We start from the raw sequence: 14,978 nt of genomic DNA, 5'->3' as shown, positions 1-14,978 counted from the left end.
AGCCTTCCTCGCAGAGGTTCTCCAGCCCCTTGAACATCTTCGTGGCCTCCTCCAGACCCCTCCAACATCCTCCTTGTGCTGGGGCCTCTAGGCCTGGATGCAGCACTCCAGATAGGGACCTTAGGTCATCTCCAACACAGAATAGTGGCAATGAGAGACTCATCGAAGTCACAGAAACATGGACGGAGGGTACCTCAATAGCCAGGCCACACAGCCCAGCCCCTGTGCCTGCTCAGGGGGATTTACACCTAAGGATGATGACAAACAGCATGTGCAAGTGGTAAAGCACCACTGGCTTGCAGGTTCCACTGCCTCAAACAAAGTGCAGGTGGGTCATGCTTGCTATCTTCTGAGGCAGATTGCTGTCTTCTGGGGCAGACCAGTGAGCACCTGAAAGCCCCAAACATCCCTTCTATCCCATAACCCTCATGGAGTGGGTGCTTGCAGCCCCATCTTTAAGACCCTTTCCTTCAGCTGGAAAATGGCAACACGCTGATTCCCTCTGTTGTATTTTTCACATGACTGACCACAAAACTATTAATATAACCAGAGCCAGTTCAGCTGGACAACTCATTCCCTCCAAGAAGAGGAAAACCACAGCTTCTTCCATCTCTGGAAAAGCCTTTTGTGATGACAAGATCAGCAGTGCAGATGTAGCAGAGACAGTTCTGGTTTGCTGATACACCCCAGTGGAGAACCTCAACCAGCATGAGAGAGTACAGTTTGTTTCTTCTGTTCGTCCTTTCCATCTTCAAGAAGGGTGAGTTCTGAGCTTGCTACAGTTCCGTCTGATCAGGGCTTTTTTTTTTCCTTTTTCCTCTGCTTTTATAACTCGTGCAGGAAGCTCATCTTTCTCATCATTCAGAAGCCCTGTTTCATACTGTTTCACGTTCCTCAGAGTTGATATGCAATTCATGCAATTTGCTCCAACTCCACTGTGCACTTTAGCCCATGGTTAACTTCAAGTATATACTTATGTTCTATTAAAGGCAAAAGGATTTGGTTAAATATACCTTCGAACTGTTTGATAAAGTTTAATGGCTGTGGTGGGCTCCAGCTCTTGATCTGGTTATCATGAACTCAAATCTTTTCCACTGACAACTAGTAGATATAATTAGAGTTCTTTGTTTTTACCAGTGGGACACTGTGCTTAGAGCCCATGAGCTTCCTGGAGTTCCTGTGGCCATATAGCCTTGTACAGTAGATAATCCAGACTGCAAAAGGTAATCACATCATTACAGTGAGTGACAAAAGGCACCACAACTTGAGACCTCAGTAATTAAAATATTGGCTTGGCACAAATTCCGGCTAAATAACTTAATGGAGGAGAACGAGTCCTACATCAGCCTTTATCCACTGTGCAACACACAAGAATGTTAATATTGCCTGCACAGCCACTGGGATATTTGTCAAATATTATGGACAGCAGACATAAACACAAGCACCAATCTTAACTTAGCCTTTACTTGATCAACCTGACAGATGAATGCCCATAGATCACAGCAAAGTCAGCTGTTTAAACATCAAAATCTGTTTACACTAGGCAAATTATTTACATTTTTCTCCAATTATTCTCAACTGTGGAAGATAAACCTCCTGATTTAACAAAGCCACCAAGTAAGTTATATAAGACAGGAATGTAGCCACAGACATTCCTGAAACCACACTCTGGTGCTGCAGCTGTTGCAAACAGAAAAACAGTTGATAGATATAGGTATCTATATAGCAAGAGCTGCCTACAAGTGCTATTTGTTGATGTTATTGAGTACTGGAGAAGGGAAATGGATGAGATACTCAGTTTTCCTGATATATTTCAAGGCTGGAGTACATTCATTCAGGTGAAGATTGTTTTCATCACCAGATGGAACTGACGAAACTGGGTCTGGTGGCAATGGCTTGGATTTACTGTGGCCATTTACCACGACAAGGATTTACAGTGGTCAAATTCCAACCGTTCGTGACATCCTGGCTGGAAAACCCAGAACTTCCCCTCCTGTGAGGCCAGGACAAGGCCTGTCTGGGAAGATGCAGGCAGCTGGAGTACACATGTTGTCAACCTGCTCTGTTAACGTGGAACTGCTTGCTATGCATCCTCCTGTGTGCATGCACTCAAACACAGAGCACTTGCATTTGACTGGATTTGTGCTTGAAGCCACCAGATCTCTGAGTATGTTATATATATATATGTATGTACACACACATATATTAGGAAGTGTGTGTCTGCAAGCACACAAACATCTTCCAGTTGCAAACACTCATGTTATACAACTTCACAGTGGACATCTACAAGTCAGCTATTGCTGACATGGCAAGGCTTGCTTAAAAATTAAATTGCTTTCAACATGAGCGAGGCAGCCTCCTCAGCACTGTTGCAGGTTGCTACCAGCCTGCAACAGGGAACCATTCTTGGTGGAACAAAGAGCATCCATTTTCTGATGAATGAGAGAGAAGGTACAGGAAGGATGATCAATTCCCCTCTTAAATACCCTATGCAAATCAGTCCTGATTATGTGTTGTTGCTTCTAGGCGTGCAGTGCAATAGCTGGTCCATTCACGTCCCGTCTGACGTCACTGGTGAACTTGGAAAGATGGTTATTCTGCCTTGCACCTTCACACACCCTTACAAAACCTTTGACCGTACCCTCACTGCCATTTGGAGGATCAAGGAGCCATACAATGGCACTGTAGTGTTTAAGTGCACCAGCCAGAGTGCCAGTGAGCTCTGCAAGACCGCTGTCAGCTATAAAAACAAATACAAACTCTTCGGCAACCCCCGGCACAAAGACCTTTCCATCAGGATCGACAATCTGACCTGGAGTGACAGTGAGAGGTACTTCTGCCGTGTGGAGTTCTCTGGGGACATCCACGACAAGTATGAAAGCAGGAATGGGATAAAGCTGCATTTGATTGGTAAGACAGCATCAAGTGCCCAGGGAGGTAAAGCCACCCCAGAGGGAAACTGGAGAGCTGTGAGATGTGATGAGATGGTAACAGAAGGTTATCTGAGATATTTGCTCTTCCAAAACTTTGGCTTTTACAGGTCTAGTCAGCCCTGAGGAGGACATGTAACATATGGGCAGCGAATACTCACTGCAGGCTTCCAGTCTGAAGTGATGTGCACACTGCAAAGAAGGGAACAGGAGCTAAACACTGCAGGAGATAAAGAAATAGCTGGGTTGTGGCTGTCCAGGTGAGAGCCTGGCAAGTCTTGCCTATTGTCCCTGCAGCATGGGATCAGTGCAGGCTGCAGAGAGGGAAGCTGAGGTCTGCAGCTCCTGGAGTGAGGCTACAGATGGCATCTTCATCAGGATTTAAGCTGGAGAATGCATCTGCTGAGCAGGCGTTAGGAGATGTTAGCACAAGGAGGCCTTGATGGCACCAGCATCTCAGCCCGGTCACACTTAGCTCAGTGCATATGATTCTGTCCCTCTGGAGAGATCCATGCAGCCTTGTGACAGCACAAGATAAGAAGCCCTTCTTAAGGGTGGACATCTGCATGGAAATGACATTTGAATCCTGAATCATAGAATCACAGAACCATGAAGGGTGGAAAAGACCTCCAAGATCGCCTCACCCAACCATCTACCTACCACTAAAACTGCCCACTAAACCATGTCCCTAAGTACCACATGTATAAACATTCCTAGAACATTTCAAGGTGCAGGGACTCCATCCGATGGGCAGCCCATTCCAATGCCTGTCCATTCTTTGAAGAAGTTTTTCCCAATATCCCACCTGGCACAAAATGGGGAAATTACCTCTTGTCCTACCGCTGTTATATGATTGAAGAGGCCAACTCCCACATTTCCATAACCTCTTTTCAGGGAGCTACAGAGAGTAATCAGGTCTCCCCTGGGCCTCCTCTTCTCCAGACTGAACTATCTCAGTTCTCTCAGCCATTCCTTACAAGACTTGTGCTCCACATCTTCCACAGCTTCATTGGGCAGGGAAGGCAGGGAAGGACAATGTCCCCCCCTGTTCTGCCCCGATGAGGCCCATCTGGAGCACTGTGTCCAGGTCTGCGGGTCCAGAGAAGGCCATGAAGATGCTCAGAGAGCTGGAGCACCTCTCCTGCAAACACAGGATGAGGGAGCTGGGCTTGTTCAGCCTGGAGAAGGGACAGAGATAAGCAATTAGAGGTGCGTTGCCAGCACTCTGCCTGTGCACTCCATCTCAGGGTTTCCCCCGTGCTGTGCTCATAATGAAGGAGAGTGCTCGCCCCCTCTCAGAGGGTGTCCTCACTGATTTAGCAAGAGCAAGGACACCAATGTGGCCTCAGGAGCGGGTTCATACCTTAACCAACAGCACACAGACACTGCATGTTGGATGGTTTTGTCTGTGAAGTGAAACTGCCTCACAGACGCTGTGCGCTGCAGGCAGCCAGGCGAGGCCTGAGGAGGAGTTCGTGTACTGCAGAGAAGTGCTGAGCAGTCAGGGCTCTGCCTCTGTGGAGCAGATCTGAAATATCCCACAGAGAGCCTGGTCTGGGAGGGCGACCACAAGTTGTGCTGATGAGGAGAGAAGCAGAGCGCAGGTGCTGCATAGGCCCAGTTTCCCCACTGCTCTCTCTGCTTTGGGAGCAGATCACCGCAGTACACAGGACAGGAATTAAATAATGCTTTAGGGGTCAGCTTATACATCAAAACACACAGATACACAACACAGCGTGTTCTCATAGTGAGGGCCTGGCATAGGCTGCCCAAAGAGATGGTGGCACCCCACCCCTGGTGACCCCAAGGTCAGGCTGGATGGGCTCTGAGCACTGCTGGAGCTGTGGGTGTCCCTGTGCAGGGAGTGGGACCTGATGGTTTTTAAGGGTGCCTTCCAACTCTAACCATTCTCTGACTATGATACAGATCGGTCTTCTTGCATTACAATGACCCATGCTATCTTGCCCGACAAATGAAAGAAATCAACTCTGAGCACCTGCTTTTTCCATGTGAAGATGCTCATTTTGTTTCTCTCAGTCTTAACAATGCCACTGAGAACTAAGTGTATGAAATAGTTCACAGACTCAGAAGAAAACCACTAGGTAAGACAAGATTTTTCATGTCTGCCCTGCTTAGAGAACAAGTCCAAAGTCTGCAAGTTCAACAGACCTCTAAATTTTGTGCATCCCCTAGATGGATGTTACCACCATTCAGACAGGTCTCTGACAAGCCTGAGACATCAAGAAGGGGCTCACATGAGCAGATTCTTTCTTGTGTGTTCTGGAGGCAGGTTCCAAGGAAAAAGTAAGGAAGAGGAAGTTTGATGGCGATGTTATCTTGTTACACTGTGCATCAAACCCATCACTGAAACCTGATGTATCTCCCATCTTTTCCTGCCATTTCCACAGCTTCCCCCAGGATCATTAATATCACGGTCAGTTCCAATGGGGATCACACCTTCAAAGCCCGCTGCACCGCCGAGGGTGAACCAGCACCTGCCCTGACATGGACCAGTCCCCACTCCAGCAACCTCACCTCAGTCACTAACACGAACCACCGCGTCACCAAGGAGCTCCAGTACCTCACACACGATGGCAAATACACCTGCACGGCTGTCAACAGCCACGGGAGAGCGGAGGGGACAGTCTACTTCTATAAATTCAAGGCATCCGACAGCTCCTTTTTCCTGATCCTAATTTTTGTGCCACTGGGAATTAAGGTCCTTGTTTTGCTGGTGATACTGGGCTTGACCCTGTTCCCCAGAGGTACGTTTCTCTATTTGCAACAACTGGTAACCCCCAGTGTAATGCAGCAGATAAAATCAGACAAGGGAGGGGGAAGTCGCTTTGATATTATCTTCATTTCCACCCTAGAAAATGACATGCATAATAGAACATTACAAACAAATAAGAGGGACCTCCTGGCTGGCTGGTCACAGTCTGCAGGTGCCAAGTATCATTCAGGATGGGATCTTTAAACAGAGCAAGCAGGAGTTTCCCTGTGCCCCGCGAAAAAGGTTAATAAATCAACAGGTGTGCAATTAGTAGGGAACCTGCTGCCTACACAATCAGATTTTTATTAAACAGACTAATTACTACTACTTCCCCAGCCCATAGGCAGGATTTACTTCCACTGCACCCCACACAGCAGCTAGATCTCCTGGAGTCAGCATCCTCCTTGCTCCCCAGAGTAACTCCACCTGCATGCTTCCCAGTCAGCAATGTAATCCCATTTTACACCTGTTCAGGCCAGCATCCCTGCTGTGCATAGGACTCCACGACTCAGGCCACAAAGTTGATTCCTATCCTGGCAACAGTGAACCATTCACCAGTTATCCTCTAGTGCATGTTGCCTATGGCTCTCACTCAGTCCTGGCTCCCCAGATCATCTTGCTAACTTGTATATCTGCTCTCATTTAACAGGTCCTTCCACTGCTCCATCCATCCTGGCCCGGTAAGAGTACCCCACCTTCTACTCATGCTATTCAACAAGAGGGTAGAGATGACAAGGAGAGGAGTACAATTTGTCCTCTGTCTTGGCTACAACTTCTGGCCTCATAGCAGGCTCCTGGGATGAGGACAGGGTTGGGCTGATAATCATGCAAGCTGGTGTAAAGAACCAAAGCTTGGGGGGGCAACTGAGAACAGACCTCAAGGACAAGGAACTCGGAGAGACATGGATGCAGCAGAAGCAGGAGATGACCAGAAGCGTTAGGATATCACATTAAACTAGCATAAGAATTCCAGTTTCTGATGGGGCAGAAGGAGAGCTTAGCATAGAATCATAGAATGGCCTAGGTTGAAAAGAACCACAGTGATCATCGTTTCAACCCCCCTGCTATGAGCAGGGCTGCCAATCACCAGACCAGGCTGCCCAGAGCCTATGCAAGAGCTGATGTGTTCTGCCAAGCGTGGAAGAAGGTATGGAGATACCAAATAGTCCATGTCAGAGCCAGCTGTGATATGGCAGGATCCAAACCCTTGCCTAGCTCGAATCTGAACCATCTTTCCACAGCACCACCAGCATCTCCCAATACCCAAAGCAAGGAGACTCCTGACATCTGTGGGGGCCAAACTGGTGACAGATGGGTAAAAATGTAAGACAACCCTTAGGTTAAGCAGACAGAAACTGTATATGAGGCCACTATATCCATGGATTTGCTCCCTTCCAGCCCTAGATATGTTTCCGTCACCTTACCCTAGAAATGCATTCATCTCAGCAAGATGTGTGCAGAATCAGGCAATAGGCAATAGGGAATTTAATCCTAGAGTTAAATTTGTAATAATTATTAGCAGAAGCACAGTGTTGCTGATTTAGTATTTACACAATACTGCACAGCCGACTGTATTTGTAAACACAAATTTGTTTAGCTTCCCTTTGAAAACTTCCCTTTTTCCACCACCAGGCCACAGCCACAGGACTCCACCTACGAGAACTTTGACCGCAGATGCGACGGCAGCCACAGCCTGCCAACAGAACAGCCTGCAGTAAGATGCAGCTGAAGATCTGGGCTGTCCCACCCGCACCCACTTGCATGGTCTGAACCCCTGTCTGCTCTATACAAAGCTGGATCATCTTAGGGTGCCTTTTGCCACTGAACATAAGACTGTTGTTGACTGATGAACGGGTCAAGCGAGCCTTGTAGGCGCATGTTTTCTATCTCTGTTGAGGCTTAAAATTAACACAAGACTTTAAAGCAAAGACAGATTGAAGAAAAAAAAAGAGAGAAAGAAAATGAAGAGTGGTGGAGCTGGAAAAGCAGAAAATCTATGTGAGATGCCAGTTCTAATCAACCTGCATGTTTCTAACCTGCGTCACAAAGTTCTCTAACAGACACATTCATGAGTTGTAGTTGGTCCCATCTTGTGTTGCAGTTTTTCCTGGTGAAAAATGGCTTCTCAATATGGGTATTTTGGGATAGAGTTCCACACTGTATCTGTCTTATATTAAAGAAGTTACAGAAAGAGACATTTTGAAGGGAACTGGAAATCAAGGCACCCATGTTGTCCTGTCCATTAACCTCTTTCCCACAGGCAGGGAAGACAAACAAAGAAAACAACTTTCATTTCATTAAAAAAGAAAAAATTACTTCTAAACAGTTTCCATCTCCGTGTTACGTGAAAAGATCCTGACCACCTCTTAGTGACTTCACACTATTTATTCAAAGAAATTGACCGTTTCCAGACATATCCAGTGTGAATGTACTCCAAAAAGACAACAGACTGAGCTTATGGGACAGAACAGCACAAGTCATGTTTGGTCTGGTAGACAAAGTTCCAGGAGAGGGCTGCAAAGAGCAGTAGACTGAAATATAGGAGGAAAAACCAAAAGAAAAAAAAGAAGGAGAGAAGAAGGAGTGACATGAGCTTAGGTTTTTACCATTAGATTCAATGCTTCCTGTGACCACCCCAGTGCAGCAGCTCCAAAGCTCTTCTAACAACTCCACTTCTGGTAAGGAGCATCCCAAGCCGGGAGCACAAGCCTTCTGCTTCAACTGCCACCAAGCCTGTGGTCCTACTTGCAAATAGGAGCAACCAACGTCATGCTCCATAACAACCTGCTATGCAGGAAGTGTGCCCTGTTGTATGTTACCTGCATCTCACACATTGCCTACTGCCAGCAAATGTATATCACAACAGCTGCGGTCACTTATATGAGGAAAACTCATGTATTTATATGAGGAAACTCACGAGCAGGCACTGAAGATACGACTTTTGTCTACTTCCCTCTGCACCACCTGCTTTATCCTCATTTGGAACAAAAGCTGGATCGCATGATCTGGGTCAGCAGTGAGTGTTGAAAGAACAGAACCTGTGTATGAACCTACAGCCATCACAGGGCTCTGTGAACTCTTGCTAAAATGGAGAAGCATTATTTCTGTCATTATATAGATAAGCTTTCTCATGGGGTCTGGCCACTAAACCAGACAGCTGTGTCACAGGCGTGTTAAACTCATGACATCAAAGACAAGAATCTCCAAGCCTCCATCAACTAAGCACCTGCATGGCATTCCCCCATCATACTTTAATCTCTGAGAACAAGCATGTATTACCAGGTACTGTCTCTTCCAGTAAGTTGAAAATACCACAGCATTTGTCACAAATTACCCATTTTTCTCTTTTATTTTGTGTTTTACTTTTTTTTTTTTTTTTTGTCTAGACATAGCATGTTATAAACACACTTGTAAAAACTCAACAGCTGAAACAATACCTTCTTTCAAAAGTGCATGTCAAATAGATATATCTCTCAATTCTTCACATTTTTTTTATGCAATTGATCAATAACATTGAATCTAATAAACCAGTGCTTTTAACTCTCTGCAGGGGTTGAAAAAGCAGAAGAACATATTCTTCCAGGCATCACTTTCCCAAAGGAGTCTGTCAGAAATCATGCTTCACCCTTACCTGGTTAGCATACAGAGAGATGTACATATATATACATACAGTTCTTTGCTCGATCTGTGAGCTAAAACCACACACAGATGTGGGTGATCTGATGACACAGCTGGCACAGTTAGCCAAATTTGTTGAGAAGAAAAAGGTGGTTTGCTCTCCAGCACCAAAATCACAGTTAAGAGCAACACTGCAAAATAATCCATTTTTGAACATCTATTATCCCCATGTGACCTTAACATATGCTTAAACACGGTTACATGTTCTAAACACAAAGGCACAATTAATGCAGAAAGAGAAGCTTTCACTGTTCCTTCCTTCGTACAGGTGCACAGATTGAGAATGTAGGGCAACCTCAAGTAGATCAGCCATGGAAAGGCCAACATTACACAAGCAAGCAGGGAAATTCACTTTCTGCTTCCAATGAACAGAAGGTGCAACATCAGACAAAGCAACAAAACCAGTGATCATTCAGCTGAAACAATAGATTTACAGGCTCATAGTACAATTTTAACAAAGTGATTTAATACAAGCTAAACAGCTTTTCACAGTGTCATCTAAAGTTCTGCCATGTCATGCCCAGCTAAGAAGAATGAACTTCAGTGGTGTCCACTTACTAAACCTCTATTCCTGAACAACCAGATTTTCAGAATTAAGGATTATTATCCAGCAAGAACATAACTACTTCCCTCCTGGACACTGAGGAAGCAGAAAAATCAGTCTGTAGACATCACCTGACATAGGAACAATGTGGCCATAAATCACTTTTGTTTAACCAACCAGTACGAAGGCAGACTCAGTAATATTTAGGAAATAGGAAAAAGCAAAGTTCTTTAGTTCAATTTTCAGTTTGTATTTACAGACATGGGAGAAGATTGTAGGCATGCCTTTAAACTACAGAGTTCTGCAGAATATCAAAAGAGTCAAAATTTAAAATACCACCTGTTGGAATGCAGGGACAAATCTCCCTGCACACACATACGCTCACATAAGCTTTAGACGTATCCTACTAAGAGAGTCAAAAACTGTTTAATACACAGCCCCTCATTCACTTTGCACTGGCTCAAACCATGACACACAGGAAAAAGGCACACAAAAAAAAGTAAGAAGCTACAAGAAACAAGAATGGGCTTTGCTGCCTAATGATTTGTACATGTATCCCCTTAGATGTGCACCTTGCACAGGAACATATTCAACTGTTTCCAGTTGATAAAAACTGAACAATTCCACAGGCCCAAATATCCTAAGAGCTTTAAGGGAAAAAAAAAAAAAAAGAATAACCTCAAAGAGGATAAAATTTGCCAGTGTGCATCTCCCACTCACGCTTCTGACTTACTTCAAATGGAACTCTTAAAGTAAAAATTACTTGTGCAAGAACAACTTTAAATGTAAACCAGAATTATCAACACTGCATGATCATTTTGTGAGCTCAGTGCTGCTACCGTATGCAGTCCAAATAATGCACTTCTGGGTACAGAGTGTTTACAAGGAAAGCCAAAAGATTATTGCCATCTCGAAGACAATGTTCTGGATGCTTGATGAACAGAGAAGCCTGGGAGATCTGCTCTTGAAAATCCATATATTGTTTGTTTGATGCCATTGATTCAAGAGCACTCAGTGCCTATAGACACAAGGAAAAAATTACGTTAGCTGTCTGCTCTTTGGCCTGCAACAAACCAGTTCATTAGACATCATAAGAAAGATTCCACTGGAAGATCATTATCTACTAAAGAGCCTGCTATATTTTGAACAAAACATTCATTAAACATAGTCACATGTATTACTTCAATCTACCTCCTCTTTCAAGTTGTTGCCATCCCAACACAAGCACAACAAGTGCTCTACCAAGGCTTGCAATGATTGCTCCAATGTTTACTTCACAAACTCAAGACACGTTTTTCAGAGAAACCACACCAAAACACAAAACTTAACAGTCTTAAAGATTTCATTAAGAATAGCCTGAAAGGAACAGCTGACTTTTATCAAGGTATCATTTTGCTCCCATTAATAACACTACAATTTCCAACTTGACTCATCTCTATAGCATAGGAAGAGTACAATTCAAGAAGCCAAAGACTGGCACACACTACCTGCTGGGCCTTCTGTGCCAGCTTTGGTTCTGAGCCTGCTTTCAGGCGGACCTGACCCTCTGCAGGAATCTGCACGAGGAGGAAGGCAGACAAACTGCGGGCCACTAGCCGAAACCTTGCAGAAGGAAAGAGGGCAGAGAGAGAAAGTGGTGTCAGTTGTGAAATTCTCAGCAGCAGATAAACTACAAGTTCTATCCCATGAGAGATCTCTCGCATGAGGAACATATCTAACAGCTTCAGAAGATCATTTGCAATGCATTAAGGAAAAAACATCATTGTAACATATACATTACAAGTGCATCATACATACAACCTACCATACATACGAAAGGTAACATCTGACCCAAGCTGAGCTGCAGCCTTGAGGTCACATCTGACTTACTCTCTCATTTTGTGGACTTTGAGACATCCTCATCATCCAAACTAAAAGATGAGTTGAACAGGGTTAAGATTTCAGCCCAGGGATATATTTCAGAAGTTCTTAAAACTTTACATTTATTGAAGTACTGCGCTGAATTGGTGTTCATGTATTTCTTACTGGCCTTTTTTTTAATATATAACAACCAAACTCAGTATGCTTTTTAGAAAACAAACTGAGTAATAACTAAGGAGATGTTTGATTTTCTCTTAATATTTTGCAGCAGCTCAAAGCCGAGGCAGAAAAGGCAACGTGCATGTGGTCATACAAAATTCCTGTGATTCAACCATAACTTCACTAGAAACGAACATTAAGCCAGAATCACAGCTGCACTTTCTTTATATTTGCATTACAGACTTGAACAAGAAGTTCATACGCATTTCTTAGCCATATTCAACACTCATTACAGTTTTCCTGTCTAAACTTCAGAGATATGGGGGGCAACTGGGATTCAGAACATCTTTTGAGATTGCCCTGTGCTATCTGGATCTAAGCTGCAGCTTCTTTTCATGGGGTTTTTTGTTTGTTTTAATATATAACAAATCATAACGCATTATTTAATTCACTGCAGCTTCAATTCCTACCTGGGTGACAAAGGAGACCTCCTGCCCAACCCAATAGCTCCAAGTATTCCAGAAGTGAGTCTCTCCTCAGCCAGCTGACTCTGCCTGCCCTGGATGGACAGCAGCGTCCGAACGACAGATTCCATCACAATGGCATCATCTTGCTCCATCTGAATTAAGGATAATTGCATAGCTTTATGCCACCAAAGGAACAGCTTCGCCTCTTCCTTTGCTGAGCTGTAAGCAAGATTTCAAAAATAAAACAAAACATAGGTTTTAAAAAGGGCAAGAACACTGGTTAAGAAGTTTGTGTCTCTCCCCATTAGGACCATGGAGAATTCAGATGGTAAACTAAGGCCTGGTAATCTTAATATATTAAGCCAGTATAGCTATATTATCCCAGTTACACTGATACAACTGCTATTGCTACAAACTCGATGCCAATATCAGCTAGCAGGTTTTTCATTGCTTGTAAGAGAACAATGAACAAGGCTTCTTTTTAGGCTTTGAATCTCAGAATAATGATATTGCAGCCAGAAATGGATTTAAATCTGTCTAAAAATTTGTAGGGAAGCTTCTAGTCCTTCTTTCCTTACCTCAGGAAATAATAGCTGTTGCTTACACAACAATTTAAGATTCTTCTCAGAAAGGAAATACTGAAGGCTTTAGATGAGCAAAGCACAAAGTCAAGTTTCCCCTGTGGTATTTTTAATCCTTCCCCACACAGACTGAAACTGCAGTTTAAATTAACAAGCTCAGATTTTCCACATATAGCACAGGCACGAGTTTTCTGCATCAGAATATCATCAAATGACTCCACCCAGTCTCTTCCCATCCCAGATACCCTCAGCTTTGATGTTAAGAACAAGTTTTAATTTCCAATGTAAAGTGGCTTTGCTATCTTCTTTCCACTTTGGCAATAAAAGTAGTGCAACTACGTGGTGCCTACAAGAGCCAAAGTATTCTTTTAATTTCAAGAAACAGAGGAATGTGCATTTTCCTACAACGCTCTTTCATGGCAACATAAATATTATCAACATTAATATTAAAAAAAATATTATTATGTTTGCTAAATTATGTTAATTTCAGCAACAATAGTAAAGACAGTTGTTGCATGCTTTAAATACAAAGTACCACTGCTTTAAAGTCAAAGCTACTACGAGCTATCTATTCTTTCTCACCTGAACCCAATTATCTGTTAAGTTGTTTTACAGCAATACTAATTTCACAGGGTTCATATTTGGTCCACACCAAGCAGCTTTGAACATCTAGCTTTGAGTGTTCAACTGAATATTTAACATATAATTCATCCCACCTAGTGGACATCCAGGAAAGTGGAACTCACAGTGATTAAGAATTTGCTTGAAATAATCTGAATTAAGCACAAATGCAGGCTGCCAGCAAAATCAAGCCTCTCCAAATGGAAGCCAAGCAAAACGAAACAAGAAATGTTTGTGTAAAATTCCTTCTTCTGTTCCACCAGAAGAACCAGATAGTACTAGTGTTGGCACCAGGGGATGAGCAGACTAACAGCAGGTATGGAAGGACTGGCCATTTCAGGTAGCAGCCTGATTGATTTTATTGACTATACAATCACAGCCATATTTGAAAGAGTACAGACAGAAGCCCTGAGCTCCATACCTTGGATACACTTGCTCCAGCCACTTGCTGATGGTGATCAGGATTTTCATTTCATTGGTAAGAGTTTGGTCAGTATTCAAGCACTGCAGCAGGTACACGTAGAGAGTCAAGTAGCTTCCTAAAGACAAACATTCCTGCAGGAATTCTCCCATGGTTAGCTCAGGAACTTGGAGGGAGGCAAGTACAGGGCCCCAGCCCAACTCCTGATGGTGAGGAAGATCTACTAAGAAGACAGAAACATATAAGTAAGCAGCAGTTGGTAAAATCTGAAAACTGAAGCCACCTCACTGCGTTCCTTTAAATTACAGAATATTAAAAATGTCATAAATAGAAAGAACAGAGCCGTAATGATGAAAACCAGTTGAAAATGCAGTTCCAGGAGGAAGCAGCATTAAGCTACTAGGATTCTAAGTGACTCATGTTTAATGAGCACCCAAAGACCAATCGACATTTTTGACTTAAGCAGCAGAACAGTAGACGCTCCTGCCTTTATTGAAGTAAGAGGTGATACAGGCTTCGGTTGTCTCTGCCATGTGTCGCACGGAGGCCAGGCTCTGACATGCTGCTGTCAGAAGGGGCATTGCTAGCAATCCGTGCACTTTACTGTCAATCCACTTTCGTAAGCTCCCCCGTAGTGACTCAGCTGTTGTAACGCTGGAATTGTTCAACATCATCAGCGTTTCCGTAAAGAGACTGCTGAGGGCCAGGTGACGTGTCTGCAGATCCATATCTGGAAGTCAAATTCAAGAATTATTGCAGTAAACAAACACTAGGAACTAAACGACCTGAACTTAGCATCATCACTGAATACTCTACGTAGATACTGGGAAAAGACTTTTGATCATTAAACTCCTCATTTCCTTGTTTGTATCTACGAAGCCACAAAAAGACACTTATTACCAAGAGAGTGGTGAGGTGCTGGAACAGCTGCCCAGAAAGGTTGT

General features: G+C 43.8%; 2 protein-coding genes across 2 annotated transcripts in view; one reads left to right on the top strand and one right to left on the bottom strand.

Annotated features, from left to right (window-relative positions):
* The first annotated feature begins 582 nt into the window (after positions 1–582).
* On the top strand, positions 583–8,987 carry SIGLEC15 (sialic acid binding Ig like lectin 15). Its single transcript, XM_019610299.2, has 5 exons — positions 583–760; positions 2,527–2,910; positions 5,339–5,695; positions 6,353–6,383; positions 7,336–8,987. The coding sequence occupies exons 1-5, from the start codon at positions 709–711 to the stop codon at positions 7,430–7,432; spliced, it is 921 nt and encodes a 306-aa protein (XP_019465844.1). The 5' UTR covers positions 583–708; the 3' UTR covers positions 7,433–8,987.
* Positions 8,988–9,065: 78 nt separating this feature from the next.
* EPG5 (ectopic P-granules autophagy protein 5 homolog) overlaps positions 9,066–14,978 on the bottom strand; it is a 63,306-nt gene continuing 57,393 nt past the window's right edge. Inside the window, 5 exon segments of the mRNA XM_019610156.1 lie at positions 9,066–10,943; positions 11,413–11,527; positions 12,415–12,630; positions 14,035–14,254; positions 14,522–14,764. Of these exon segments, the coding sequence (XP_019465701.1) occupies positions 10,761–10,943; positions 11,413–11,527; positions 12,415–12,630; positions 14,035–14,254; positions 14,522–14,764 (977 nt within the window). The 3' untranslated portion in view covers positions 9,066–10,760.

The sequence above is a fragment of the Meleagris gallopavo genome, chromosome Z, assembly GCF_000146605.3.
Source record: "Meleagris gallopavo isolate NT-WF06-2002-E0010 breed Aviagen turkey brand Nicholas breeding stock chromosome Z, Turkey_5.1, whole genome shotgun sequence".
Classification (NCBI taxonomy): Eukaryota; Metazoa; Chordata; class Aves; order Galliformes; family Phasianidae; genus Meleagris; species Meleagris gallopavo.
This window is presented reverse-complemented; position numbering and strand designations above follow the sequence as displayed.

Coding starts and splice junctions, on each gene's coding strand:
- SIGLEC15 (XM_019610299.2), top strand. CDS start 709: ATGAGAGAGTACAGTTTGTTTCTTCTGTTCGTCCTTTCCATCTTCAAG. Junction 2,911..5,338: donor GATAAAGCTGCATTTGATTG/GTAAGACAGCAT, acceptor CCATTTCCACAG/CTTCCCCCAGGATCATTAAT. Junction 6,384..7,335: donor GCTCCATCCATCCTGGCCCG/GTAAGAGTACCC, acceptor TTCCACCACCAG/GCCACAGCCACAGGACTCCA.